The 25,150-nt window shown below is 41.1% G+C and overlaps 1 protein-coding gene across 6 annotated transcripts in view; it reads left to right on the top strand.

The window, feature by feature from the left end:
- LOC137862358 (contactin-4) overlaps positions 1-25,150 on the top strand; it is a 295,385-nt gene that overhangs the window by 214,180 nt on the left and 56,055 nt on the right. For all 6 annotated transcript variants that reach the window (XM_068694353.1, XM_068694348.1, XM_068694349.1 and 3 more), the window contains 5 exons: positions 4,474-4,677; positions 11,121-11,223; positions 11,849-12,033; positions 20,313-20,449; positions 21,878-22,007. In XM_068694353.1, the coding sequence (XP_068550454.1) occupies positions 4,474-4,677; positions 11,121-11,223; positions 11,849-12,033; positions 20,313-20,449; positions 21,878-22,007 (759 nt within the window). The remainder of the gene's footprint in view (positions 1-4,473; positions 4,678-11,120; positions 11,224-11,848; positions 12,034-20,312; positions 20,450-21,877; positions 22,008-25,150) is intronic.

Genomic DNA, 25,150 nt, shown 5'->3' with positions numbered 1-25,150 from the left:
GTCCACGTGTGTATTTAACCTTTCCTATATGCATTTAAGGTGAATGTCACCACTCTAATGGGATTCGTAGGGATGCAGTGTGTTTGCACGAGGAGTGCTGGGTTCAGTGCTTCCCAGGGACAGCATCCGTGTGCTTTCATGGGTAGTGGTGGAAACGGGTAATTGAAAATAACGTCTTGGCCTGATTTCTATATGGTTTGGGGATTTTAATGGCTTTTATGAACTAGATGGGGAGGACGTGGGATATGATTAGCCTTCCATAATGCAAAAAATGGTTATGGTATCTGAATGCATGAAATACACGGGAAGTGTGAGCACCTGGCACTGCCTGACCTGGAGCACAGCAAGTGCTGGAAACAGGGTGAGAAGGGCTAGGGACAATTATGCAGGGAGGATTTTCTTAATTTCATATTTGTTTCTTGCAGTGTGTAATGAAGCATAATTTTTATTTATTCAGATTTACGGAAAATGCTGCAGAGCTTTTGTTTCACGTTAAATAACAGTTCCCACCTGTCCGACGTGCGAGTGACGTGGTTGGTGATAATATATAAATTGTGAGAATCCTTAATGATGGGATTAATCTCGGTAACTTTCAGTTAAGTCTATAAAAACTGAAAGTGTATTGTACCACACCGTTCTTATTAAAAGTGATAAATGATGCCCCTTTTTTTGCAAATATTAATTTCAAAATTTCATTCTTCCATTCAGCTTTATGGTAACCATAATCGTGATGTTTTAATAGATTTTCCCATAATAGCTACAGAGACCTTTTCAAGTGGCAGCCCTGCCTTTATCCTTTATGGTACAGACTTCCACAAAAGAAAAGAGAAAAAAAAAAAAAAAAAAAAAAAAAAGAGTTTCTTGTACTAAAAGGCAAAGATGCAAAGCATGCATGTGACAAAAAAAGAAGACCAGAGAACATAATTTTGGCAAACCACATTGCCTAATTACAATAATTACTCATATAAGAATTTCTGTGCAGTTTTCAGTAACATTTCTTAACTGCTTACAATCATTTAGAGAAAAAATAAAAATTTACAGCATCTTTCGTTTTGTTTCTTGTCTTGAGCCAGAAGTATTCTGTGGACAGTAAATGAGAGCTTGAGCACTTTAATAGAGTTTCTCACTGGCTACTTCAGAAAAATGACAGGACCTGGATGTGATCAGTAACTGCAGGCCCAGGAGGACAGTATTTTTTGGGGGGGGTATGGGAGTAAGAAGAAAAAAAAAAAGCAAAAATGATGTGGGAAGGCACAGTGATAGAACTATATCTCTGTTTCTCTCGTTTTCCCTTCATGGCTCTGCAGTGTGCAGGGTGAGCTCACTTAAATGTCCAAAATCCATAGTGGGCATTTCAAATGCCTTAAATAATTTATTATCTTTTTAATTGCTGAAGTTGACAGCCACTGTTGGTTGAAACACTTCTGTCTGCTGGTGTGTCGCAGACCTTCCTGCCACATGTATGATCTTGGTGTGATTCACAGCTCTGCGTGTTTCTGCCCATCTCTGCCATTGCCCAAAGTCCAACCAAACTTCTGCTCACACCCCATGTGCTCCCCCCTGCTACCACCACTGGTAAGAGTCATCAGAGGAGTGAAGATCTGCCAAAATCTTTATCTCCCCGCAGACTTCATCTCACTCTAATCTGTCATGGAAATCCAGACCACCAAGGCAGTGAGGAAGAGCGCAGAGTAAGTGGGGAGAGTGGCAGGGGTTCCACTGCTGCTGTGGCATTGCAGCTGGTGGGGATTCTGATTTTTCCAAAGCACAAATATGGGTCAGAAATCTTCAGATAAGCTTCTCTGTTCAAGAGATCAGCTTGGATGTGCTTTAAAAGAAAATAATAATAATAAAATATGGTAAACAAGGCAAAATTATATGTAAAGGTCCCCAAATTAAAAAGGAAAAGTTTGTAATAAATCCTAAAGGATATAAAGTTTAATGTGTAATTAGAGAAGTGTGAATTGCTAGTTACTGAACATCCTTTGTGCTGAAATCTGTGTGTCTGTAACTCCCGTAGATGTTTCCGTCACTCGCAGTCACCAGGAGCTATCTCAGGCTGTATTTTAAGTGTCTGTTTACACAGTTGTTACAAATTGCCTATGGGATGCGAACTGTCTATCACTTCCAGAGCAATTAGTATGTGAAACCTTATCAAAAGAAATCCGTCAAGTTTGAAAAGCCATAAATATTGCACTAGGATCTCTAAGGAAATCAAAGCGAGTTTGATACAGTATTTATTTACATGTTGCTGCAAAAGCAAATGCACTCACAGAGACTCCAGTCTGCTGTATTTCCTGTGTTTTTTATTCCATCGGTCCCACATTATTTTAGAGAGACAATTATCCAGTAGTTTTAGATATTTTAGAGCAATAATGGACTGCTCCTACTATCTAAGGCTGTGCGGTTCAGGCAGTTGCATGTTGGTGGACAATGATTTGTTTTAATGAAACTAAGGCAGAGTTGTCACATCAGATCTTTGTTATGTCCAGCACTTTGATTTGGGGTTCCTTATTTTTATGTAGCCAAACTGATTAAATCTGAAGATGTCTTGGAGAGATTTTTAGGGTGTGCTCTCAAGGAATAGATCCATTTTTCTGCCTCCGGTGTTGGAAGAATCCACGGTCTCTGCATTTGGGTGCTCTCTTTGGTCAGACCTTCTTACTCTTGCACAACTTCACATTTGCTTTCTGTTCTCCTGTGATTTTCTTATCCAGGATTTCCTACCTAGCACTCTGCTCAAATGGCACGTATCTTCAACACTTACAACTAAAGCAGAGCTTTAGCAGAGCTTTTTTTTTTTTTTTTTTTTTTTTTAAGGAAAATCTACTACAGTCATCATGAGGTTGGAATGACTGTCTTGGAAATGAAGGCAGAAGGACTTTTGATTGCTCTCACCAGTGAAGAGGCAAGACCCATTAAGCTAAAGGCATCATTAGCCCAGAAGCACATGGATATAGCCTAGTAATAAAAATATTTAACCCAGAAATTAGAGGGTTCTTAGCAGTTAAAAGCAAAACCAACTTTGAATAGGAAAGCAGGAACTGAAAACCTTGCTGCTTCTGGGATGTTTGTGAGTGGGACTAGGCAACCTCCTGGGGAAGGATAGGGGAGGTCAGGGGTTGTTGATCCCGAAAAACCCTCCTGGTCCTGTGTGTTTATGAAGAACATGTGGTTAATTCACCATTCCACAGGCAATGCAAAATGTTGTGCTGCGGAGTTTGGGGGGCTGTGGTGGAAGCCTGCTGTGTGAAGGTTTGCTCAGTTTTAAATGCCTCTGTGCATTCCAGGGCACTGATGTTTATTTGCCTATTGGAGAAGCTGGATGCTTCTGGAGGAACAAGATAATTGTTCACCAAGAGTAAATTTTAAAAAAATAAAAAAATTAAAAAATTAAACTACTTGCAGAAAATAATAAGCCAGCTGAGAAGTGCTACCTTGTTTGCTCTGAGTATCCTCTTGACATCAGCATGAGGTTACTTATAATTAGATGCACATGTGTAAATATGATGATTAGATATTCCCACATAAACATAATTATCATATCTTCCTAAAAGTCTAAGTAGGCATTTTATAATCCTGTTGTTAAGAAATAAATAAATAAAAGCCAACAATCTGCTTTCAACCTCTTGTATGTGTAAACAGTGGAACATGAGGACAGAATTTATTTTCCAAAGTACCTAATGGTAGTTGAGGTCAATTACAGTTATGACTCATTAGAGTATTAAACTAAGAATATGCTTTTTAGTATAATTACTGTTCCCTTAGAAAACTACAACAATCTTGTACTCACTTGAGTTCTTCAAGCATTTTAGCGGGCTCGGGCATTAGTCTTAGGCAAATATAATAGGGTTATATTGCATTAACCTTACTTATAAACTGCAGCCACTTGCAGCTTGTCTCTCTGTTATTTTTTGTTGCGCAAATAACTTCCAAAGATGCCTTACAAAACACAGAGTATTATCTAATTAGACACATAGAAGATTACAGCTGCTTAATTTGGTGTTTGGAATTTTTTGCTGATTCTGAAGTTCCAAAGGAATCAAACATACAGTGTATGGTAACATGGCTCAGCAGACCCTCCTCCAAACTTTTGAGGAAAAAATGAGCTAAGAAAAAGAAAAAAAGAGTCAGAAACACTGAAATGTTCATGACAGAAGAAGTGGGATCCTTATAAAATGCATTGTATTCTGTGTTGGAAGATCTTTAAGTAACATTTTAAGAGCATTAAGGTCTGTGTGCAGGCTCAGAGGAGTCACATTTGGAAATTTATATTTATAGCCTATAGCCATAAAGATGCAAGCTTGCAAAATGTGTGCTGTTTGGTCATTTCATGGGCTGTGATGGATCTGTTGTGCCTAACCAAAGCAGGCAGGGAGAAAATCATTTCCAGGGCTTTAGTTCAGACTTGGGACTGAGCCATGTGGAGGTTTACGGGCTGTCACTAACTCCGGTGGTGCCTTATGCTTCTAGAGCTCACCTATGCCTGGATCTTCAACGAGTACCCATCCTTCGTGCATCAGGACAACCGCCGCTTCGTTTCGCAGGAGACTGGCAATCTGTACATCGCGAAGGTGGAAGCTTCAGATGTGGGAAACTACACGTGCGTGGTGACAAACACAGTGACCAACAGCCGGGTCCTGGGCCCCCCAACACCACTCATCCTCAGGAACGATGGTAGGGCCTGTCTGGGTTTCTTTGACTGGCTGTTGCCAAAAAATAACAAATGGCTTAAAATATTACTGTGTAGAGTAAAGGGAGAGGTTTTCCTTTTGCAGAGGTTCAGAGAGGCTGAAAACTTCTGCTTTAGCTATGGTTCCACATCATAGTCACTGGTGGGTTTTATGGTGCTGTGGCCAAGGTTGCTATTTCCATCATTGGAAGAACTCTCGTTATAACAGAAAAACCTAGCGACACTCGACCAAAGACGGGAAATAAAATAGATTTCAGAATTTGGATATACTGTAGCTTTGCTCATTTTGTGCAGCCCAAAAGTGAACAAAAATACTTTGTTGTTTCGGTAACTGTTAGCTCAGGCTCTATTTCCCAGCAGAATTAATGCTATTTTTAGTAGTCTGTGGAATAGTACAAAAATAAGTGAAAAGAAACCAAAGGAGGATTTCTAAATTTATACAGACAATTGATTTGTATCATAGTCATTTTTGAGTAGATAAGAAAAATAAATTTGCATGTTAATTTGCAGTGTCTGTTTAAAGGATAACATTTAGGACATTTGTTCCAGAAATAGAAAGGCATTATTAGAAACTTCTTCTAGAAGATCCTTTGTTGCCTAGCAGTATTGTACAGAAATTCCTGCCGTGTAAGACGGGCTCAGTGCTGCCAGCCTGTAACTGTTCCCTTCGTGTTAACGTGTGTCCTATAGGTGGGGTTTTGGAAGGGCTGGGGCAATGAGCAAGTGCCCCCATTACACTGGGAGAGGTGAGGACAACTGCTTTTCCATGTGCCAGATCTGCTCTCCCTTGCACTGCTTCTCTACACACAGTGGCAGTGGTTTAAGTGACAGTAAATCTGGCCCTATGAGTCCAAAATAAGTCATCTAACATCTGAAAGACAAAGAGGAATATTTAAATTGATCTCATGTTAACATTTTCAGTACTGAACAAGAAATATTTGTAGGTATTAAATTATCAGGACTTTTATGCAAGCCTTACCTTACAGAAGGCGCTTCCATCTTTCAAAACTGAGCTCAATGGCTGCTTCTGTTTCTGAAACGTGGGTAATGCTATGATGATTGCTAATCACCCTGATTGTCAAGTGCATTGCCAAGGGCTCTACCCCAGTGCATCGCTCCTCTGCACACACTCAGCTTTATTTACAGAGACCAATTGCCTTCCCGAGGTAATTCTCGGGAATGTTCTCCGATTCCTTTGAAGTGCACTCTGCTGTTTATTATAGATATGAAACTTTAATTGAACCTCTGAGGAGCTCCGAAATACATTCCTGAGTTAAACAGGAAAGGTGCTGTAATATCTGTAGAGCAAAGATGGCTGTACTCAAATTTGAACATGTGCTGAGTGTGTTTTAAAATAGGAGGGCACTAGGATTACATGCAACCTGCATTTTAAAAAATCTGCAAGTCTCAGCTTTTCATTCCACATAGATAACCCCAAAAAGTGTGTAAAATCTGAATATTACACTCTATTGTGCTTGAAAAAAACGAAATTACATATGTTGCTCTGAAAGTGTGAAGAGAAATGAGCAAAAGGCAAGGCTCATTGTGCTGCAACTGGCAAATGTGTCAGGTTTATCTTTGGCATTCATATTTGCTATGTCCAATAATATATATGTTATTTTCTTTACAACACTATATCATTATATCAGTGGACTCAGAGGTTAGCTCACCAGCAATTAATGTTTCAGTTCCATTGAATTTCAATTACTGAGTTTAATGGGAAAATTCCTAAAGTACCTCTCCGTATTAATTTAAGTCACTGACCTGCTCTGGAGAGGGAGCCAGGGAGGGGCTACTGCAGCCCTGAGACCCCGCAGCCCGGGGTGCAGGGCTCCTGTCCTGGCCTCGATGCTCTGACCATCCCCAGTGAACCTGTTACAAATCGGTTTGTCACCAAAAATGGCTGGCTTCATGTTGAAATGCATTTTATGAATTTGGAAAAAGTCAAAGTACTTTACACAAATCTCTGTAATTTGTTTTTCTCAAAAATTGAAGTTGTTCTTAAACTGCAAAGCATTTTTACTCTCATGCATGATTAACTGTGGGTCCCTGTGTTTCACACATAGCCCCATTGTTTTGAAAGAAAGAAATGATGGGATAAGATGCTACACAAAAAGAACATTGGTCACTTATAACCAAGTATAGTGCCTCTATCTGGATTTGGAATTATTTCATAGAGATGAAGAGAGAAAAGGAGGAGACTCTTTCCATACGTGCATATGATAATCTCTCACTCAAAAACTTAAAAAATTCTCAATTCCAGAGTGTGGTGGTTTTACCATGCTAGGCAGCTAAACACCACAACCGCTCTCTCACTCCCCCTCCTTCGATGAGGAAGAAATTAGAGTTTGGACGTTCACAGCTCAGCCATCTCTACATTGCTCACTATTAAGAAATTCAGTTGCTATAGGGGATATTTATAAGACTTACATGGTGGGTGCATTCAGTGGCAGCGCTCCAAATCTCCGTCATTCCAGCAGTCCTTGTCCACCCAGAGCAGCTCGCTTCTGCAGAAGCTGGGCTGAAAACTCCCCTGCCACAACGCTGAGGTTTTTTTTTTTCCATATTTATTCTTCAACGTACAGCAGTAATTTTTCTAGACTCTATTGTGAATCATTTGGGTTTTGTATGCTGAATACCTGCCATCTTAGTCATGGGTATTTTGCCTGAATTTAATCACCCTGGAAAAACAGCTTTTCGGTGCATTTTTTTAAAGCACAGCTTGCTTTACAATAGCAGGCTTTTGAGCTGTAATCTGTACAGGGGAAAGATGCAGGTGTATGGGATGAAACCAGATCCTACAGGCAGATTGCATCCCCCACCTGTGCCTTTATGCTTCTCTTCTGCTTGTTTGCAGTTGCAGGGCTCTGCAGTTGCAGATCTCCTGATGTTGTTTGCAGTGCTTTTGTAAGAGGCACAGGAACCAGGTTCCTCTCCTGCTGCTGTGGGAACAGACATTGCCTCTTGCCCCATTAGTTATCCCCAGACAGCTTTTCCTCCTTGGGGATGTAAATATCATAGAGGAAGGGTAGTGGGAGCAAACCATGATGAGGCAGAGGTCTTGGTCACCGTTGGCCCAAGCTCTCTGTTCCTGGCACCAGAAGTTATTGGACAGTGATAAATATGGTGGAAAAAGGTCAGAGGTTGGGCTGCTCAGCAACGCAGAGCATCCCTGCAGCCTCCTGATGGTGTAGGTTAGGCTTGGGGCAGGAACCACTGAGGACTCCCCAATGTTTTATTGTTTTCTCGTGCCTGCACCCTCCTTTTGTGCTGCTGTCCCAAAGGAGCTGCTTTCTGTTCTCCCCCACTTTCACACCATGTAAAAGGCAGAAAGAGATGTTACAGTTGTCTAGGTTTCCCCGGGCTTTGAGGTCAGGTTTTGGCTTGAATCTCCACGAGTGCTCTGGCAGCAGTTTGTCCTTGTGGTACCAGCCGGTGCCTCCTGTTGCAGAGAAATGGCTCTCTGCACTATTTCTGTGCTGGGCAATGTAATGAGTAGCTAAATATATATGGCACCGAGGGCTGCAAATGGTCCTGATGCCTGAAGTAAGGCTAGGAGTGCCTCACCAGTGCAGCTCAGACAGAAAAAGGATTGAAATGTGAATGGCCAAACCAGTTGTCTGGCACCTCTCCGTGGCAGTCCCTGGCGCCACAGCAGCGCTTTTGCAGTGCTTTGCTTCTTCTCTTTAAAAATGCACTTTGGAGTTTTACATCAAAATTAAAACAGTAATAGTGAGAAAGTGCCACAATAGACCCGGAATGAAATTACCGTCGGCAGCAGCTGTATGGGCCAATTAAACTTTAACATTTCACAGGTGTTGTCAGGAAATGCGTATCATTTCCTCAGACAAATGAGCTTGCTTCTGAGTTCCTGGAACTCTCATCCAAAAGCACATTTTTAAGCCTTGAAATTGGGAGAAAAATATGAAATCCTCTGAACTGCAAACACGTACAACATCTGATGTGTCATGACACTGAAAACATTCTCCAAGCTACAAACCTGGGTCTATTTTAGTCTTTTATTTTCTCCCCTCTGCTTTCCACCTGCAATGCTAAGTCAGATGTTAACTCACCCAGGAACAGCAGGAAAAATAAGAGCTGTCCGTGTGAAAATAGGCTTGGATTCAGTATAGAGATATCTCCCGTGCCCTGATGTTTTTCCTTTAATGCAGAGAAGACAGGGCTTGCAGCACACCCGATAGCTACAGGTAGGTTAGAGCTGCAGTGGGAGCCTGGTGGTTTTTCCTGGTACAGGTCCTGGTTTTGAAGTGGGTGGTGTTGTAATGTTAGCAGTAATGCTGCTAAACTAGCTGGTTCCTTGCTGTAAGAGAAAGCAGCGGGGGCTGGCGCTGCGGGGAGCAGTGACCGTGGCCGGTGCCCTGCAGCCCCAGGCAGCTCTCCCACCTCTGCCCTGCGATTCTCCCCTCGGGGTCACAGCTTTCCAGCTCCAACCGCAGGCAAGGAAACAGGAACAAGGAAGAAAGAGAAGGGGAAAAAAAAAAAAAAAAAAGAAAGCCATTGTCTCTCCCTCCCATTCCTCATTCCCCCCTCCTGATCTGTCGGGTGAATAATGTATTAATAATACATTGTGCCTTAATTTCCTAAATAGCCCGTTAGTGTCAAGTGATATTTTACAGACTACTTTGCATAAGGGGGCCAAATTATCACTTTAGGAGTGAAGGGAGGGAAGAATAAAGAATTGCTCTTGTTGCTTTTGCTTTTTAAGGACTGGATTAAGTACGTGGCGTGTCTGGCCTTGGCTGCAGGCAGATTGCTCCTGTGGAGTATCAACCATGTTCCCTGCCCTGTGAGGTGTCTCCCACCTCTCAGCTCGCTGCTGGTGCAGCCCCTGGGGTGGTTTGGGGGGGGACGGGCTGTCGTGGGCACTGAGGAGCTCCTCTTGGGGAGGGTGATGGCGGGAGGTGCTCAGCTCTTCAAGGAAGTCCCCACTGAGCACTTGAAAGTCAGTGTCTGCCAAAGCGAGGAAAATGGCTGCACCTGGTCATGCTTCCCTCAAAAGCTCTTCCTCTGCCAGACCGTGGTCTTCACTGCACAACATGGAAGTGCTCTTCTGGGAAAAGATCTCAATAAATGTTAGTATCTGCCAGAAAGTTCTGTTCTGGCAAACATTCACACGCGCGGCCCTGCTCTTGGGAACAGCCAGGCAATAGCTGCTCCGTGTCCTGGCTGGAGCTCTCCCAGCAAATGTTTAGTGTGGAATGTGGAGAAAATTAGGCAAAATTTGGTAAATTCACAGTCGGGAGAACATAGAGGCTCTTCCTCAATAGCCCTGGATACTTCCAACCCTTCAGGGCTGCACTGTTAATGTGCCAAGGGCTAATGGGGATCGTGCTCCGTGATTCCTTTCTGTGTGATCTGTAAGCGCCAGAGTGCTAACACAGACTCACGGGCTTCCTGCTGTATGAGCTTGCCAGGGCGTGTGTACAGAGAGAGCATTCATATCTTTAACAAATGCATTTCATTTGGATGGCTGACTTTGTGCAGCAGCTGCTCTTTGTGCAACGTAGCAGTGAAAGAACGAGGTTGAAGAACGCTGATGTGACTTGTTAGTGCACCAAAGCAGGCGTTGCACAGGTCACCACGTAAAGAGAGATTGGATGTAAGCCTCAGAGTGAGCATTTTCAGCTTCAAGCCTCTCTAACTGTGAAAAAAAGTAAAGCCAAAAGGCTTCTCTCGCCACCTCCTTGCAACACAGGGAGACAGCGCTGCAGCCACAGCCACCGTACCCAACCCTGCTGCCCCTGGGTGCCCCAGCAGCGCCCCATGGTTGGGATTTAACCTGCAATCATCAATTAGCTGATAATCACTATTGGTGAAATTATATGTGCAGGTTTTAAGACCGTACAGTGACAAGAAGTGGAGTGATTTATCATGAGTGTAATGGCCCTTTTATGTGCACAATTTTTTTTAACACAATTTGGTGAAGAGGCTGCCACAATATGTGGTTTACTGGGGCAGTAAATATAAAGAAATTGCCCAAGGAGTGTATGGTCTCTGTGCCTCTAACTCCTTGAAGTTAATAGAAGCCTTGATTACCTCCAATACTTTTAAAACTTTTTCTAATGGCATTTGTTCCGCATTTCATTTTCTAGAAGGCGGTGAACCTCCCTTATTATTGCTTCCTTTTATTCCGCAAGTTACCTGCAAAATCCGTGAATATTCAAAAGTCAAAAGTAACACAGCCATGAAGAAATGTTAATCTTTGGCAGATGGTGTGGAGCGCTGGTTCTGATTTTCCTCTGGTAGTAAATGGGAAAAGAGCCCACACTGCACGGCTGTTAGCAACGGGCCATGTTTAAAATGAATGGATTAATTGGGCAAGTAATGATGTAGAGAAGAGCTCGGCACAGAAACGCGGATTTATTGCAAAACCTCAGCCCAGTCTTAGTGTCTCTTATGTTCGCAGGGGTGATGGGGGAGTATGAGCCGAAAATAGAAGTGCAGTTCCCAGAAACGGTTCCATCTGCAAAAGGAACAACGGTGAAACTGGAGTGCTTTGCCCTGGGAAAGTAAGTTGTTATCCACCGTTATTTCTTTATCTTCTGACTTTCATAGTGCTGTGCTGTGGAGTTTGCAAAGTTTGCTAATCCTTCACTTTCCACAGCAGGAGTTACTTATTTTCAGGATTCATTACAGACAGAGGACTTGGGGAGCAGAGACTTTACTCAACAAAAACATAAACTCTCAAGGAGGAGAGAAGATATAAGTTATTATGTAAAGATGTGGTTGTACATTTTACTTCTGAGGTCTCATGCGAGACCTAAAACATGTCCTGGTTCTTGAGTAAGCACTAGCAGCACTTCCAAAATGAAAACGTGGGATTGGTAAGAAAATTGATGTATTGTCACAGCAGAAACCCAAATTCAACTTTATCTAAACAGCACTTTTATAACATAGTCTCCTGCTTTTAAGACTATGTGAGCAATACACCATTGGTATGCATATACTTACATAAAGTATATATATGGCACCCGACTTAAAATTGCTCCAGATCCTTCACAGAGTCTTCAGACTAGCCATGTCTTCATCATCCTCAAACATGAAGCAGTTTCAAGTTGATGAGACAAGAGGCTATCAGGACAAGACCTGTAACTTTTATTATGTATCTTATTTTGCTTTGTTTTTCTCATTTAGCCCAGTTCCTACAATCAGCTGGAGGAGAGCAGATGGGAAACAGATACCCCGAAAAGCTAGGAGACACAGATCAAGTGGGCTTCTGGAAATCCCAAATTTTCAGCAAGAAGATGCTGGACTCTATGAGTGTGTAGCTGAAAATGTGAGAGGGAAAAATGTGGCACGAGGACAGCTGATATTTTATGGTAAGCAGATTGCCTGATTTTAGGTGGTTTTATTATATCAGATGCAATATGCAGTAAATATTTTGTGAGAATATCATTTTGGGGGATATTTTTAAAATGACTGTCCTTTACAAACAACACATCTCAAAAAGGGTGTAATTTGGAATAAAACCTGTCTGAAAAGCACATATTGATTGGGAATCAAAGTTGCTGGATAACAAAAACACATCGCTGGAAGGACATTGGCATGGTAACATGCAGAAAACACTTGCAAATGGTTCATTTGCCTTCTCATGGCCGCGAGTAAAGAGCAGGGATTTTGGTGGAGCATGGTGGTGGTTACAGCTTGTGATTTATTATGCATGTGTCGCGCCACACTATAGGTGTCGTTCCCAGCTTGTGTTAATAAATGTTAATTGTGTATAACCAATTAAAGACTGCTTGCAGAATGGGTTTCTGGTAGTGGTTGCACAGCCTGGAATTGAGGTATTAACCGTGTCAGAGCCTGCAGTCAGGTCCACCTAAAGGCTTTCTACACCTGCTCCTATGAGACGGATATTTTAGAACTGGAAATATTTCTAAAAGACATATTTAATTTTGAAATCCGATATATTTTTTTGAGCTTCCATTTCATTTCTTCATTTATAGTTGGCTAAAACAAAATGAGGCAATGTTACAGAAGGGTTAAATAGCAAGAACAAAGGGAAATCTTTCATGTTAAGGAAAGAATTTTGGGTTGATTCAAACTGTTTTTTCCTTTTTAATTAAAATGGTTTGAGAATTGCTGTTTCTGATAATAAAAAATTGCATGTTTCTCTTGATTTTTCCCATGTGGACAGTAAATGAAGTCTCATCAGTTGTACAGTTTTGCTCAGCCCAGAGCCAAGGCTGCAGTAAATCAAGCCTTTGGTGGACTCCTACTGAAGCAAACGTTAGATTACAATCTAATTAACCGAGTGAAATTTCCCAGTCCAGATCCCGTTTCTGGTGGACAGCAGATCATACACAAATGCTGCCACCATGGCTTGTGTCGATTTTCACAGTTTCAGCACAGAAGCTAAAGGCTTCATGGGCAGATCAGCATCCCCTCTCTGGTGGTCCTAATGCGGGGAACCATCTTTACATCCTCTTTTCTTCATGTAAGCAGAGGGTTCATACAGGGGAGTGTTAGCCTATGATCTCTGCTAATTACTGCTTTTAAAGATAATAGACTGAAATACCAGGCTCATCTTCAGAATGATGAGATGTTGGTCTGTAAATACCCAGTTTTCAAGGATAGCCTGTGTTTGGCAGCCATTTATTACTGAAAACAAATTGTTTTTTAACAAAACTCCCTTTCTGCAAGCTAGGCTCTTGAATTTCACATAGCAGTGATTTTTATTTTTTTTTAAGGAAAGCAACTTCCTGTAGACTTTTCATATAAATGGTTGAGGCTGAATGAAAGCTATTTTTCTTTTTAAAACTGAGAAGTATTATGTCATTACGGAAATATAACAGCAATGTTGGCAGAGCTACACCAGTTGCTTTTGGTGGGTTGGGGGCTGATGCTCGGAGCAGGAAATGCTCTGGAGTGTTTGATGTGGAACATCAGGCAGGGGCTTACGTGCAGTGCTGCACAGGGACACACTCTGTCACAGCGTCTGCCCCGGAGATTAAAATCTGGCTTTAACAGTGTTACTCTTTTCAACCTGGTTATCTGCCTCTGTGCCTAGTAAAGAAAAAAAAAATAAAAAGAAGAAGAAAAAGAAAATGAAATTCAAATTTGCCTGCTTGCTGCAGATAACCCAGCCCTGCCTGTGTTGTCAACTTCTTTCAGTGCTACTGGAAGTTGTCAGGAAAGGTTGACTTCTGTTGTATTTCATTCTTGTATCAATGTTTATTTTTTCCTCTGTTAGCATATCAGTGACATGAAAGTTGTTTGACATTCTTGTTGCAGCAGGAAAGGTTAATTAAATGTGCAAGATCTGTTCTTCCTCCATTTTCTCTGCTTTGAGCCCCTACAATAGGCTGTGCTTTATTGTTCTCCTACAACATTTGTTCTGAGTGCTACATGTCCTACTTGATAGATAGACCTATATGACAGAAAACATGTTAGTGTTAATGCAATTACAGTGACTTATACCTGTTTTCCTGACTATTATAACTCTGAATGACATATCACTTGGTTTCTTGCTTGCTGTAAGACTCTCTTGTTCTGTCTGCCTTCTTAACCTGATACCATGTACCTGAAATCAGCTTCTGAGCTCCAGCAAATTGAACTAGAAACCAACCCTTCCGTATTTCCACCCGTATTGTAGCTGCCATAAGGGCACGTTGTGCCGCGATGCTGACTGTGCAGCCCATGGCTCCTGCACGGTGCCTGCCGGCCAGGGCTCGCCACGCCACCAGCTCTGTTCTGATCCCAGCATTTCGGAAGTGCTCCCATTGACCTGATTCTATTTTTAATCCGGATGCTCATGAATTTTCAGTTCACGAATTTTCAATTCAGCCCTCCATGAGGCTCAGATTTATATCCTGAGCAGAAAGCAACGTCATGGTGATTTTTTTTCCAAATTTACCATAAACATTACCTTAGCTAGCTATGTTAAAAAGGAGTTTCCTTTTCTTTCATAAAACCAGTATTGAAAAGAAGCTTATTTGTTAGCATTGTGGATGTTGTTTCATTGATGTTAAGTCTCCCAGGTCCTATTTTATTCAGATCTTCCTTTGTCAGAGAGTTGCAAACCCAAGGGTTGTTTTGAGTGCAGAGCAGGAGGCAGTAGGCAAATGCGCAGCCCCAAGGAACCTGGAAAGTGTTGCTGGTGCCACTCATCGTGGTGCTTAAAGCCTTCCATGAGGGCTGGGAAACCATTTAATTGTCTGGGAAGAAACCATTTAATTGGCTGGGCCACTTTTCAGCTTAAATATTTCTGAAATCAAAGTCCCACCAGGAATTTATGTGGCTCCTTAATTTTACACTGAAAAGGGTCCCCCTTTCATGAGTGAGCCTGTGTTTTGTTTGTGCTGAAGCCACTTTATGCCACTCTGTAAAACAAGCTCAAATGTAAATCACATTATGTTCTTCGTTGTTGTTAGAGGTCTGAAAAGGAAAATTGCATAAGTGAAGATCAGGGAGTTGTATGCCCCTACTCCATTTAGGCCCCAAATAATTTGCTGGAAAAAATCAAAAACACTTGAAATAATATGAGTTACTGGACTGATAAAATACAAGAAAATTAACATAAATAGCACAAGTGCATGTTATTATTAGTTATAATTTATATGCCTCACTAGAAAACCTAGTTTGCTACCCGTTATGTAGATATATTAGAAATCAAGTTCTCACCTTCAAGCATCTCCATGTTCATTTTATTCAAAGTTCTCAAATCTCATGTTGTTTCTGAGTACTGTGCCAATTTAACTCTTGGTTAACCACCATTTAAAGACCGGACAGCAGCCAAATCCATCCTTTCTGCAAGCTGCAGCTGGCTGTGGGAGCAATCATTGCAGTGTCCATCTCCATTGGTTGCACTCTCCCAGGGGAAAAGCAGTGCTCTGGATGAGGATGGCTTCCCTCCTGCCAGCAGAATGTGTGTTTTCTCAGACTTTCATGCAGGATGAAATAACTCTGAGTTTTGAATAATGTGCTGCCTGAAGGAAGTAAGGGCTTTCTGCACAGACAGCAGGCATCTTTCTCCTCTACTTCCCCTTTTCCTAGGGATAGCTGGAAACCTGCTTAAAGATAAATCAATTTTTAAGAGATTCAGAAAAAGTGCTCAAATTACTGTCATTTTGCCTTCTAAATATAGCTCTTCATCGTGAGAAGCTAAAGCAGGTATAAGAAATGAAGTGAAGGCTACTCAGAGAATACCCGCATCTTCCTTATTCTCCTGGGTCACTACAGTCTAGAGCATCAGTGATTAAAAATAAATAAATCCCTGAGGTCTGGTCTGTATGAACGTGTCTGTAATACACACAGACTTTTGGTGCCTGACATAAATAGGGAAAAAGTCATGCAATGGTGCAGAATAGCTTATAGAACAGGAATTAAATACAGGTAAGGGACAATTTAAGTAGTTTTTATCAGCTAGATTAATTCCTTTGAATTCTTTCCTTTGTTTCTTTTCCTCTGATACTTAATATTTTAAGAACAAGCAGAGCTCTTCAGCTGGTGAATTATGGTCAGTCTTCTTGAAAGACGGAAAGGAGACAAACTGCCCAAGCAGTAGTATTGGCCAGAGGCAGATGAAGGGAGATGATTTTGATGTGACATTCAAGCAAATGACTTTGGGGGGGGGCAGTTTTGCACGTTTGAGACTTGTATGGATTTCAAATAGTCCTCAACTGGCAGCAGAGGTCAGGAGGAAGAGATTAAGAGGAGGAAAGGAAGAGAAGAGAAAAAGTGGTAACTTGAAGTCTGGTTTCACATTCCTGTGATCGTTGGGAATGACAACAAATTGGGGACATATGGGTGTTGTTTACAGAAGCTATATCCCCATTTGGACCACGATGACGCGTGCACTTGTCTGCACAAACTTTATACACTGGCTGTATCGTTTATTTTTAATTACTCATGTATTTCTCCCATCTGTTTTTCTTATTTCTTATGCTTGGCTTTCTGGTCTTTAGGCGTTTCTGATCCTGGGCTGAGTCTCAATCTCCTCAGAATAGATAGAGTAATGGACAGTCATTCAGCCCTTCATCTGCCACTAATGATGAATTACACAGCCTGCTCTAGGTCATCAGCTGCTATAAATTGGCTTAGGAACACTGAAATCAATATACACCGACCAAGAATTGGATTCTGTGTATGTATTAGTACCTCATTTGCTTTAGTCTTTTGGGCTGTTTTGAACTCACAGGAGCTTAACAAGTCCTACAGATTTATTTCTGTTTTACTTCTCATATCGCTCCCATAACTCCTTGGTTTTGTTTCTTATTTCTGATATGATGCATCATCATTGGCTGTGTCATTTCATTTTCAAACGTCTTTCAGGAAGTGATTTCTGATTCCCAGTGCCTACTTTTGCTTCTCAGTTTGCTATAGGGAACAGACTCGCTCTAGATTCTTTTTTCTTGAAGAAGCAAGAGTATACTTGGGCACAATTCCTGTAATCACCTGGTTTAAAATGCCCCACTTTATGTTTTCAAAGGCTAAGTGAAAAAGGTTGCTGGTTTTTGTGGTTTGGGTTTTTTAACCCATACTTATCATTATTCTTTTGTCCACCTCAGTACCCATTCCAGGCAGCTCTCATCACCTATGAGGGGAATATTTCTCCTATAAATTATCATTGTGCAAGTGTCATGTTTATATTTTAAGCTTTTTCTTCCAGTTTATAGATTGAGTATATGACTTTTCTTTGCAACTCAGATGAATTCTTATCAACTTCTATGTATTTTTTTTTCTTTTATATCAGACTTTTCCTCCAGGATCTTTCCAACCAAAACCTTTAACAAACTACCCCTAATACGGCCATATGTCTGGTCCCATCACACAGAAGAATTTCTCTTTGCTCAGCACCACAGAAATTAAATGAAAGACTTTTTCAAGAACACTGCTGTCAGTCATTACATTAAAAAAAAAAAAAAAAAATCTTGAACAATGCACCTATACCAGGAAATGTAGTATAGAGCTGATTCATACCCTTATTTGAATTATTTTAATTATCGTGCTTGAAATCTTGTGGCACATTACCGTGTCTTGGTATGATCCCCAATGGGAGGCTGTCAAATTTCATTATATTATGGCAACTCTCATTTGGTGGCTCAAACACGTTTGCTCCATGGACCAACCCTTGTGTATTACTCAAGATTAAGTCAAGAGCATGTCTGGTATTCTCTGAAATGAGCTGTTCAAAGGAGAGGTTGACCTAATTAGAAATGTCTCCCAAAGAGCAGCAGAGAACTAAGTTCCTGGGAAACAAAGGGCTCCTCCAGTTTTCTCTGAGCTTTTTTTTTTTTTTTTTTTTTTGACCTAATAGGCTTGTTCCGTACTCATCTGCAGCATAAATAGCTGTAGGATAGGAAGTTTAACCAGGTTAAATAACTGGAAAGGATGAACCGTAGTGCGAGCCCATGGCTCACAGGTGCCACACGTGCATTGTAGTGAACGGGTTGCCCACAGGCTCCCAGAATTTCCAACACCGCGGGTTTGAATCACCGCACAGTTCTGTAGGGTGGGATTTCACAGTTGTAACCTGCACTCTGTAAATGAAGGACTGGATGGGTATGAGTCTTTCACTGGGTTGAGTAAGAACTTGCCTTAGTTGGGGAGCCTGATTGCCTGCAATGAGGATAAGTATTGAATTGAAATAAGGATAAATATTGAGTCCTCTTTGCTCCTCACACGAGGGTTTTTCTGTTTTCTTTCTTTTTACATAGTTTACATTTATATGCTGTAGAGCCCACTGTGCCTTTTATGCGTTTTATAGCTTTGCAGGTTCCTTTCAGTTGTTTTGTCTGCTTTTTTGTTTTCTTGTGGGAAATCAGTAAAACAGTACTGCAGAAAGGCAAATGGGTCTGTGTGCTTTTGTAGAGCTCTTTTTACGATATCATAAGACTCTTTTCAAAATCATGAGTTAGATGCTATTAGAATAGTAAATATGGAGACTCATGAGTAATTTGCAAATGTCCTTGAGCCAGTGAACCTGCGGAGTTGCACAGGGTGTCTTGGCTCAATGGAATTGTTCAAGTTCTTACTCCAAAAGACAGAGCTGACTTTCATCTTCCTACATATAAAGGCTTTCCTTTTCATATGTCTTCAGATACGGTTAATAAACAAGCTTAACATACTACAGGGCAGAAGGGGCGGTCAGAGAAGCAAGCACCACTCACCTCTCCTTTTCAGCTCCTTCTCTTGCTCCGGCATTGTCATTATGTTCAGTTTGCCTTTCTGCTTTTCTTACAAGTCCCTTGGAATATTTCTTGTGGCGTATTTAAGATTCTGTGCAATGTTCTTCCTCTTTCTTCTGCGCTTTGTTGTTTATAGATACAGTGAGAAGGGAAGCATGCAATGAGGTGGATGTGGGATTAGGCACACATCTGTCGCAGTCTGAACAGTTTTAAAAGGCACTGAGCTCTCTGAGAGTGTGTATCCAGCATCTCGTAATGGTAGACATTCCAATAGTTTAGGTATAGTCATACCAACTAAGTTCAACTTAGCATTTTTGTATAACATTTTTTAATTTATCCTTTTGGATCTTTTTTTCTGGTCCCTGTTTCTGTCCAAAGGAAATATAATTTATTTTTTTTTTCTCTTGGAGAAATCTTAATTTTTTTATCTGATTACATGTGAAAGGGGATTAGCCAGGTTCTTGGAGACCTCTGCTGGTTATATCTTCCTACTAAGTCTCTCAGATTTTCTTACTTCAAAATAGGGTAAATGACCACTAAAAAAACTGAACTCACTATTTTTTTTGTTCCCCCCTTCTCTTTTTTTTTTTTTTATGGGATTTTCTGAAATGTATTGTAGATAAATCTAGCATGATGAGGTTTGTGAAGGTAACATAAGAAAGAGGTTCTGCGTGTTCTCCAAAAAGCGGCAATTTTGATCTGCATGTGGGGTCTGGCTAAATTTAAGCTATATGTTAAAACAAACAAACAACTACAAACTCCAATAATAATATGTAAAACATAACTAAAAATATAATTACATAAGTGTCTGAAAACTACCAGCACCATTTTTCACCAAATTCTAAAATTTATCTCTAATATCTGCTTGTGGGGTTAATACGTTTCTTCAATGTCATCGATATAATTATCAACTCCAAAAAATTTTTGGATCTCATCCACATCTAAAAAAAAAAAAAAGTCTGAGAATATATTATTTGTACCTGAATTTGTGCTGTAACCATGCAGGCCAAAGTTCCATGTATAATCTTAACTTCAGTGCGGAGATGGCTGTAAATTACTTTTTTTTTTTTTTAGTTGAATACTAAATGTCTCTTTTTGAAGGCTCAGTGGTCCAACAATCTATAGCCATCTATTCCACTGGGGCAGCATGTGAACCATTGCTTTGTTTTGATATAGTGGTGGTGATGGTGATGATGATCTGTGTTTCTGAAGCTGCTCCTTTTTCATTAAATGTTTTTATTTAAAAAGAAAGTTAGGAGAGCAGGTTCTGATCTTGCACGTGCTACCCTTCAGGAATTAGAACTGAACTCAGGAAAAAAAAATAAAAAGGATCCTCAGGGTTAGTAAGCATGTTTTTAAATCCAACCCTTTAAATGTGATGATAAAGGTGTATGGTTGTTCGCTTGCATTCTGAAGAGCATGCTGTTGTTTGCAGATGTGAGGCTTTATTCATTCCTTCTGCATTGCAGCTCAGCCCAACTGGATTCAGAAGATCAGCGATGCACACGCAGCCATCGAGGAAAGTGTTTTCTGGGAGTGCCGTGCGAGCGGGAGGCCAAAGCCCTCGTACCGCTGGCTGAAGGACGGGGAGCCACTGCTGCCCCAGGTAGGCACTGCTGGAGTGGCTCTCATTGTGCATATTTTATTACTTTTGGAGCAGAAATGGAAGTGATGGCAGTGTTCTAAAATCCCCATGCTCTGTAGGCAATTCCTTGCCATGCTTGGTGGATGCCTTTGTATCGAACTGAGGTCCTGGGCTGGAGGAGACGGAGATGCCCCATCCTTTCTCATGGGCAGATGTTGGCTTCAAGAAAGTTGTTGTTAATGACATCGCGTGTACGATAGCTGTGGGTTTAAAGTTCCTCCTTGAAATGAAGGATCCACAGTGCAAATTTAAGTGCAGAAATATGCATGTGAGAAAGCGGAAAAGGCTGAGTGGGACTGTGGGTGGACATGCATTCATTTTTTCAGTTTATGGTTTTCAGGTGAACTTCAGCTGCTACTGAAACCATTACTGCTGGTCTCTAGCAGCATTCCCGTTCCTCCTGCCCTCCTGCCAGGGACAGGAGGAGCTGCCTAGATGGGTGGTCCATAGGAGCAGAGCAAGAGTGTCCTCAAACCACCAAGGGGAATTGCTCAGTCCTGCGATTGCCTCAATTATAATGACAAACTAAACAAATTACTAAAGCACTGCTTTCACAGTAAACTGCATTTTTCCCCTTCACTTACTGTGAAAGAACATGGCTGCTCAGATTTGATCAAACCCTGACAAAGATTGCACAAACATTAAATTTCCACCCTACGGCCAAGTAGAAGGCCAATAGCTCTTTATATTACTATTTTTTTAATGGTGAAACTCTTGGGAAGGGAGGGAACACTTTGCTTTACTTATTAAAATTGATAACATGAGCTCCATATCCTTAGGCTGACAAATGATACCGTGGTCTTTTGTTCCACACACTAATTTTACTTGCTTCATGCTGGTCACTAGCAGATGGTCTTGTACTTAAATCACGTTAGTGGCTGATACAAAGAAAAGGATCATTAAATTATTAACAACTATACTCTTTTCAAGAAAATGCAGAGGATTAAAAATAGTTCCCATTGTACCAGCTAAGATGGCAACCAGTCTTCCAGACCTTCATTGCCCTATATACCTGTAATGCCATCGCTTTAAAGAATGAGGTTGTCTCTGATACGCCACCATGGAACAAAAGTGCAATTTTTTATTCAAGTTTACTTACTTGAAAGGGAGATTAATCTAAATGGTTTGGGTATTAAATCAATGAGAAGTCAAGGGAAAGTCCTCCAATTTAAATTGCATTTACCAACTACTGTATTGTTTTTTTTCCACTTAGTATGTAACCTGACAAGAATTTAGTTGGCAAATAGATTGGAGCATGCAATTTTTTCCCATTGCCCCTACCTTTTTTTGTCTACCTGGACATGCAGTATGGCACAACTGCTTCTGGGGATATATTCCAAGGAGGGATCTCCTTACTCACTTCTTTATTTGTTTCACTGTTTCCTACAGGGCAGAGTTCAGATAGAGCAGGGCTCACTGACGATAGCAAACGTCAGCCTGTCGGACGCCGGGATGTATCAGTGTGCAGCAGAAAACAGACATGGCATCATTTTTGCCAGTGCAGAACTCAGTGTCATAGGTAAGTTTACTTTCCTGAGTGCTACAACCCTACAAAATTGGCACAGCTTTAACCCAAACTGGTTCTGCCAAGTTTTGGTGTCTGAAGCAGAAGTGCTGCTGAGGATTTATGTCAAGTTGTTTTTAAATAGAGCATAAAATGAAAACTTGAGAAAGCAGATATATAGAGAACAGATTTCTTTACATGATCCCGTATTCTCATATTCATCCAGGTAACTGAGCACAGAGAGCTGGCAAGCTCACTCACCTCTTGCTGTTAGAAACATGTTGTGGAGACACCCACGTATTGCCCCAGTTCAAAGCACACTGGACAGTAGCTGCCTGCTCGTGGGCTGCAGAGACGGACTGTCCTGAGGAGATGTTGAAAACCCTTCTGTCCGAATAGACTTTTCACCATCCAAACGGCAATCACGATGCTTCAGTCCCAAACCCTCACCAAGAAAAACTGCTCCTGCCCTGCCTGTTTTGTGTACCCCTACTCTAGTTTTCCCCATTAGTATCAGGGGAAGCTCCTGTGAACTGAGAGTCCTCAGCTCCTCCAGCGGGTTAGAATCAGGCTTAAAGTGAAATCCAGCCGATGTGTCTCTGAGTGAGAACAGAATTCAAGTCTCCAGACTCACACTCTTTACTGAATTAACAAGCTGTTTTCCTCAACAAAACCTAATGGGAACTACTGGAGGCAGGTCTGGGGGTGTTACTGATGTGTAAGGAGGCAGTAGGATTACAGGAGGCAGTAGGATTACAGAAACAGGCTCAGCTCACTGATGTCCAGTGCCCAGATAAGAGCAACGGGCATCAACCAAAACACAGAAAATACCATTTAAACATAAAATCTGGATTTTACTGCTTCAAATGCTGGAACAGGTTGCCCAGAGAGGTTTTGTCATTTCCATCTTTGGAAATATTCAGCACCCAGCTGGACACAGCCGTGGGCAACCTGCTCAGGCTGGCTCTACTGGGAGGAGCTGGGGCTGGGCCACCTCCAAGGCCCCTGCTAACTTCAGCTGTCCTGTAGGTCTGCACCTTACCCCCAGATGATGCTCTTAAAGCTCGTGTGTGAGTGACAGGCCTAGGAACCAATAAGTCAAAATACGTATGTAGTTTTGAAGAGTCAAATAGAATTTGAAATTCAGAAAGAGTGCTTTAGTTGTTTTCAAAGTGTGCGTTCAATAGCATAATTCTCTGCTTTATCCTGAAGAACAAAGCACAAGGTCTTTTCTGATTATGGCATTTTCAATATCGGTCATTTTTATCAGCAGCGATACATGCCTGGATAGAAAAAAAAAAAAAAATCATTTGAAAGATTGTCATTGTTGCTGTTCAAGAAAAGTACAATAATGTTCAATAAATCAGACTTCACAGCACTAAGACATATTGGGCGTGTTACTGCGTGGAAGAAATTCAAATAAGCCCCCTGATGCTTTCCCTGTCTATTCAAAACCCCTGGAGACATGAGCCTTTGTCAGAAAGGCAGATCTCTGAAGGTGCGGGCTGTTAGTGGTGCCTCCAGCCCTCCAGGGGCCCAGCAGCCCTGAGTACCCAGTGGCCTCCCTGAACCAGCAATGGTGTTGATGGGGGTCCTGAGAACATGGTCACTGACATTTTTGGACTGCAGGTTGAAGACCACGCCTGCAATAACAAGACAGAGTCCTCTGCACACTTGATGCAGACTGAACCACCACAGAGAAAAATGTGACTGAAAATTGAGAATGCGGGGTATTTACAACGAATGTGATTTCTACCCTCACCAAGCTTTAGAGGTGAAAGGGACATCCCCATGTAGACACCATGTTGGCACCAAGAGCAATGACTTTGGAGAGCTCTTAAAAACCTGCTGGATAAATTGTACTTGGCCGACTTCTCATCTGGATTACACAGTCTTGCTTCTGTGTGTCACATGAGAAGTACAAGAATGGTGTGCTGCACATTAATTTCTATGGATCAGTGATTTAATTCGGCATATTTTTAAAGAAAAACAGTATGTTTTCCTTTTCACAAGGGTTTTCAAAGGAGGTCAATATTCTGAGCTCTCACTGAGAAATGTTAGCTTTTAAACAGATCTTTCTGAGTATAAAAATGGTTTTTTTAACAGGTCCTGAAGTTAAGCACTTGAAATGATTAAACACCACTAATAGCAAGTGAAGCTTATAGCAAAATTAAGTGAAAAAGAGAAATGGAAAATTACAGACAGAGCTTTTCTCAGAGTGATTCTTCTCTATTATTGTTGCCAATTATATTGCCTGGAGTCTTCAGCTAGAACCAGAATCCTGTTGTGCTGGGCATTGTAAAAGCATATAGTAAAATGCAGTCGCTGCCTGGAAGAGTTTTCAGGCTAAATGTTTGAAAAAAAATGGGGAAAGAGGCCTAGAGTGAGGAAAAAAAAAAAAAAAAATTTGAAATCCTCATTTTACAAACAAGGTGTGAGCCATTAAATGCATTACCCCTGGAGTGACACAGAGAGGCTACGGTAGTGCTGAGAAGAGAGCCCAGAGTTTCTAAATTTCAGATGCAACATCATACATCCCTGTCTCATCCATAAGCATGTGTACCTGTAGAACAGACCTTTGTTTTTTTTCTTGTCTTCATACCAGCAACTCTATTTTTAGCAAATTGACCTATTTCACAAAACCCATAGACCCAAGAAGCTGTTTCACAAGGCACCACCACCTGAACAAGTCTGTTGCAACTCCTGGTGATATGGTGTTTCATAGGGATGACTCAGTCTGTGGCTGAGTGCTGAATACATTGCATAAGAATCAGACTAGATTTTCCTCCTACCCCTAAATTTCAGTAGTTTTGATCCCTTGATATCTACTTTGTTTGTCAGCCATCATAGAATAAAACCCACATCGTGTAACTCCTCTGTCACAGGCAGGATCTCAGGTAAGTAGAAAGTTACTTGAAAAAAGTATATTAAAAAAAAAAAAAGTCTAAACTGATCCTTAGAGATAGAAATAACAAGATTATTCAAAAATCTACTTTGCCAATAAATTTTGGACAGTCATCTGAAAAAAAATTCCAAAAAGTAATAATGTATTAATTACGATAATATGTTATAGCTAAGCTTTATCTGGGTCTGAGTGCATTGGTATCTTCAGGATGCTGCCTTAATTTTGAAATGTTTTATATATATGGTGTTGTTTT

Source organism: Anas acuta, chromosome 11 (genome assembly GCF_963932015.1).
Source record: "Anas acuta chromosome 11, bAnaAcu1.1, whole genome shotgun sequence".
Taxonomy (NCBI): Eukaryota; Metazoa; Chordata; class Aves; order Anseriformes; family Anatidae; genus Anas; species Anas acuta.
The sequence above is the reverse complement of the archived record's forward strand: the minus strand, read 5'-3'. Positions and strand labels throughout refer to the sequence as shown.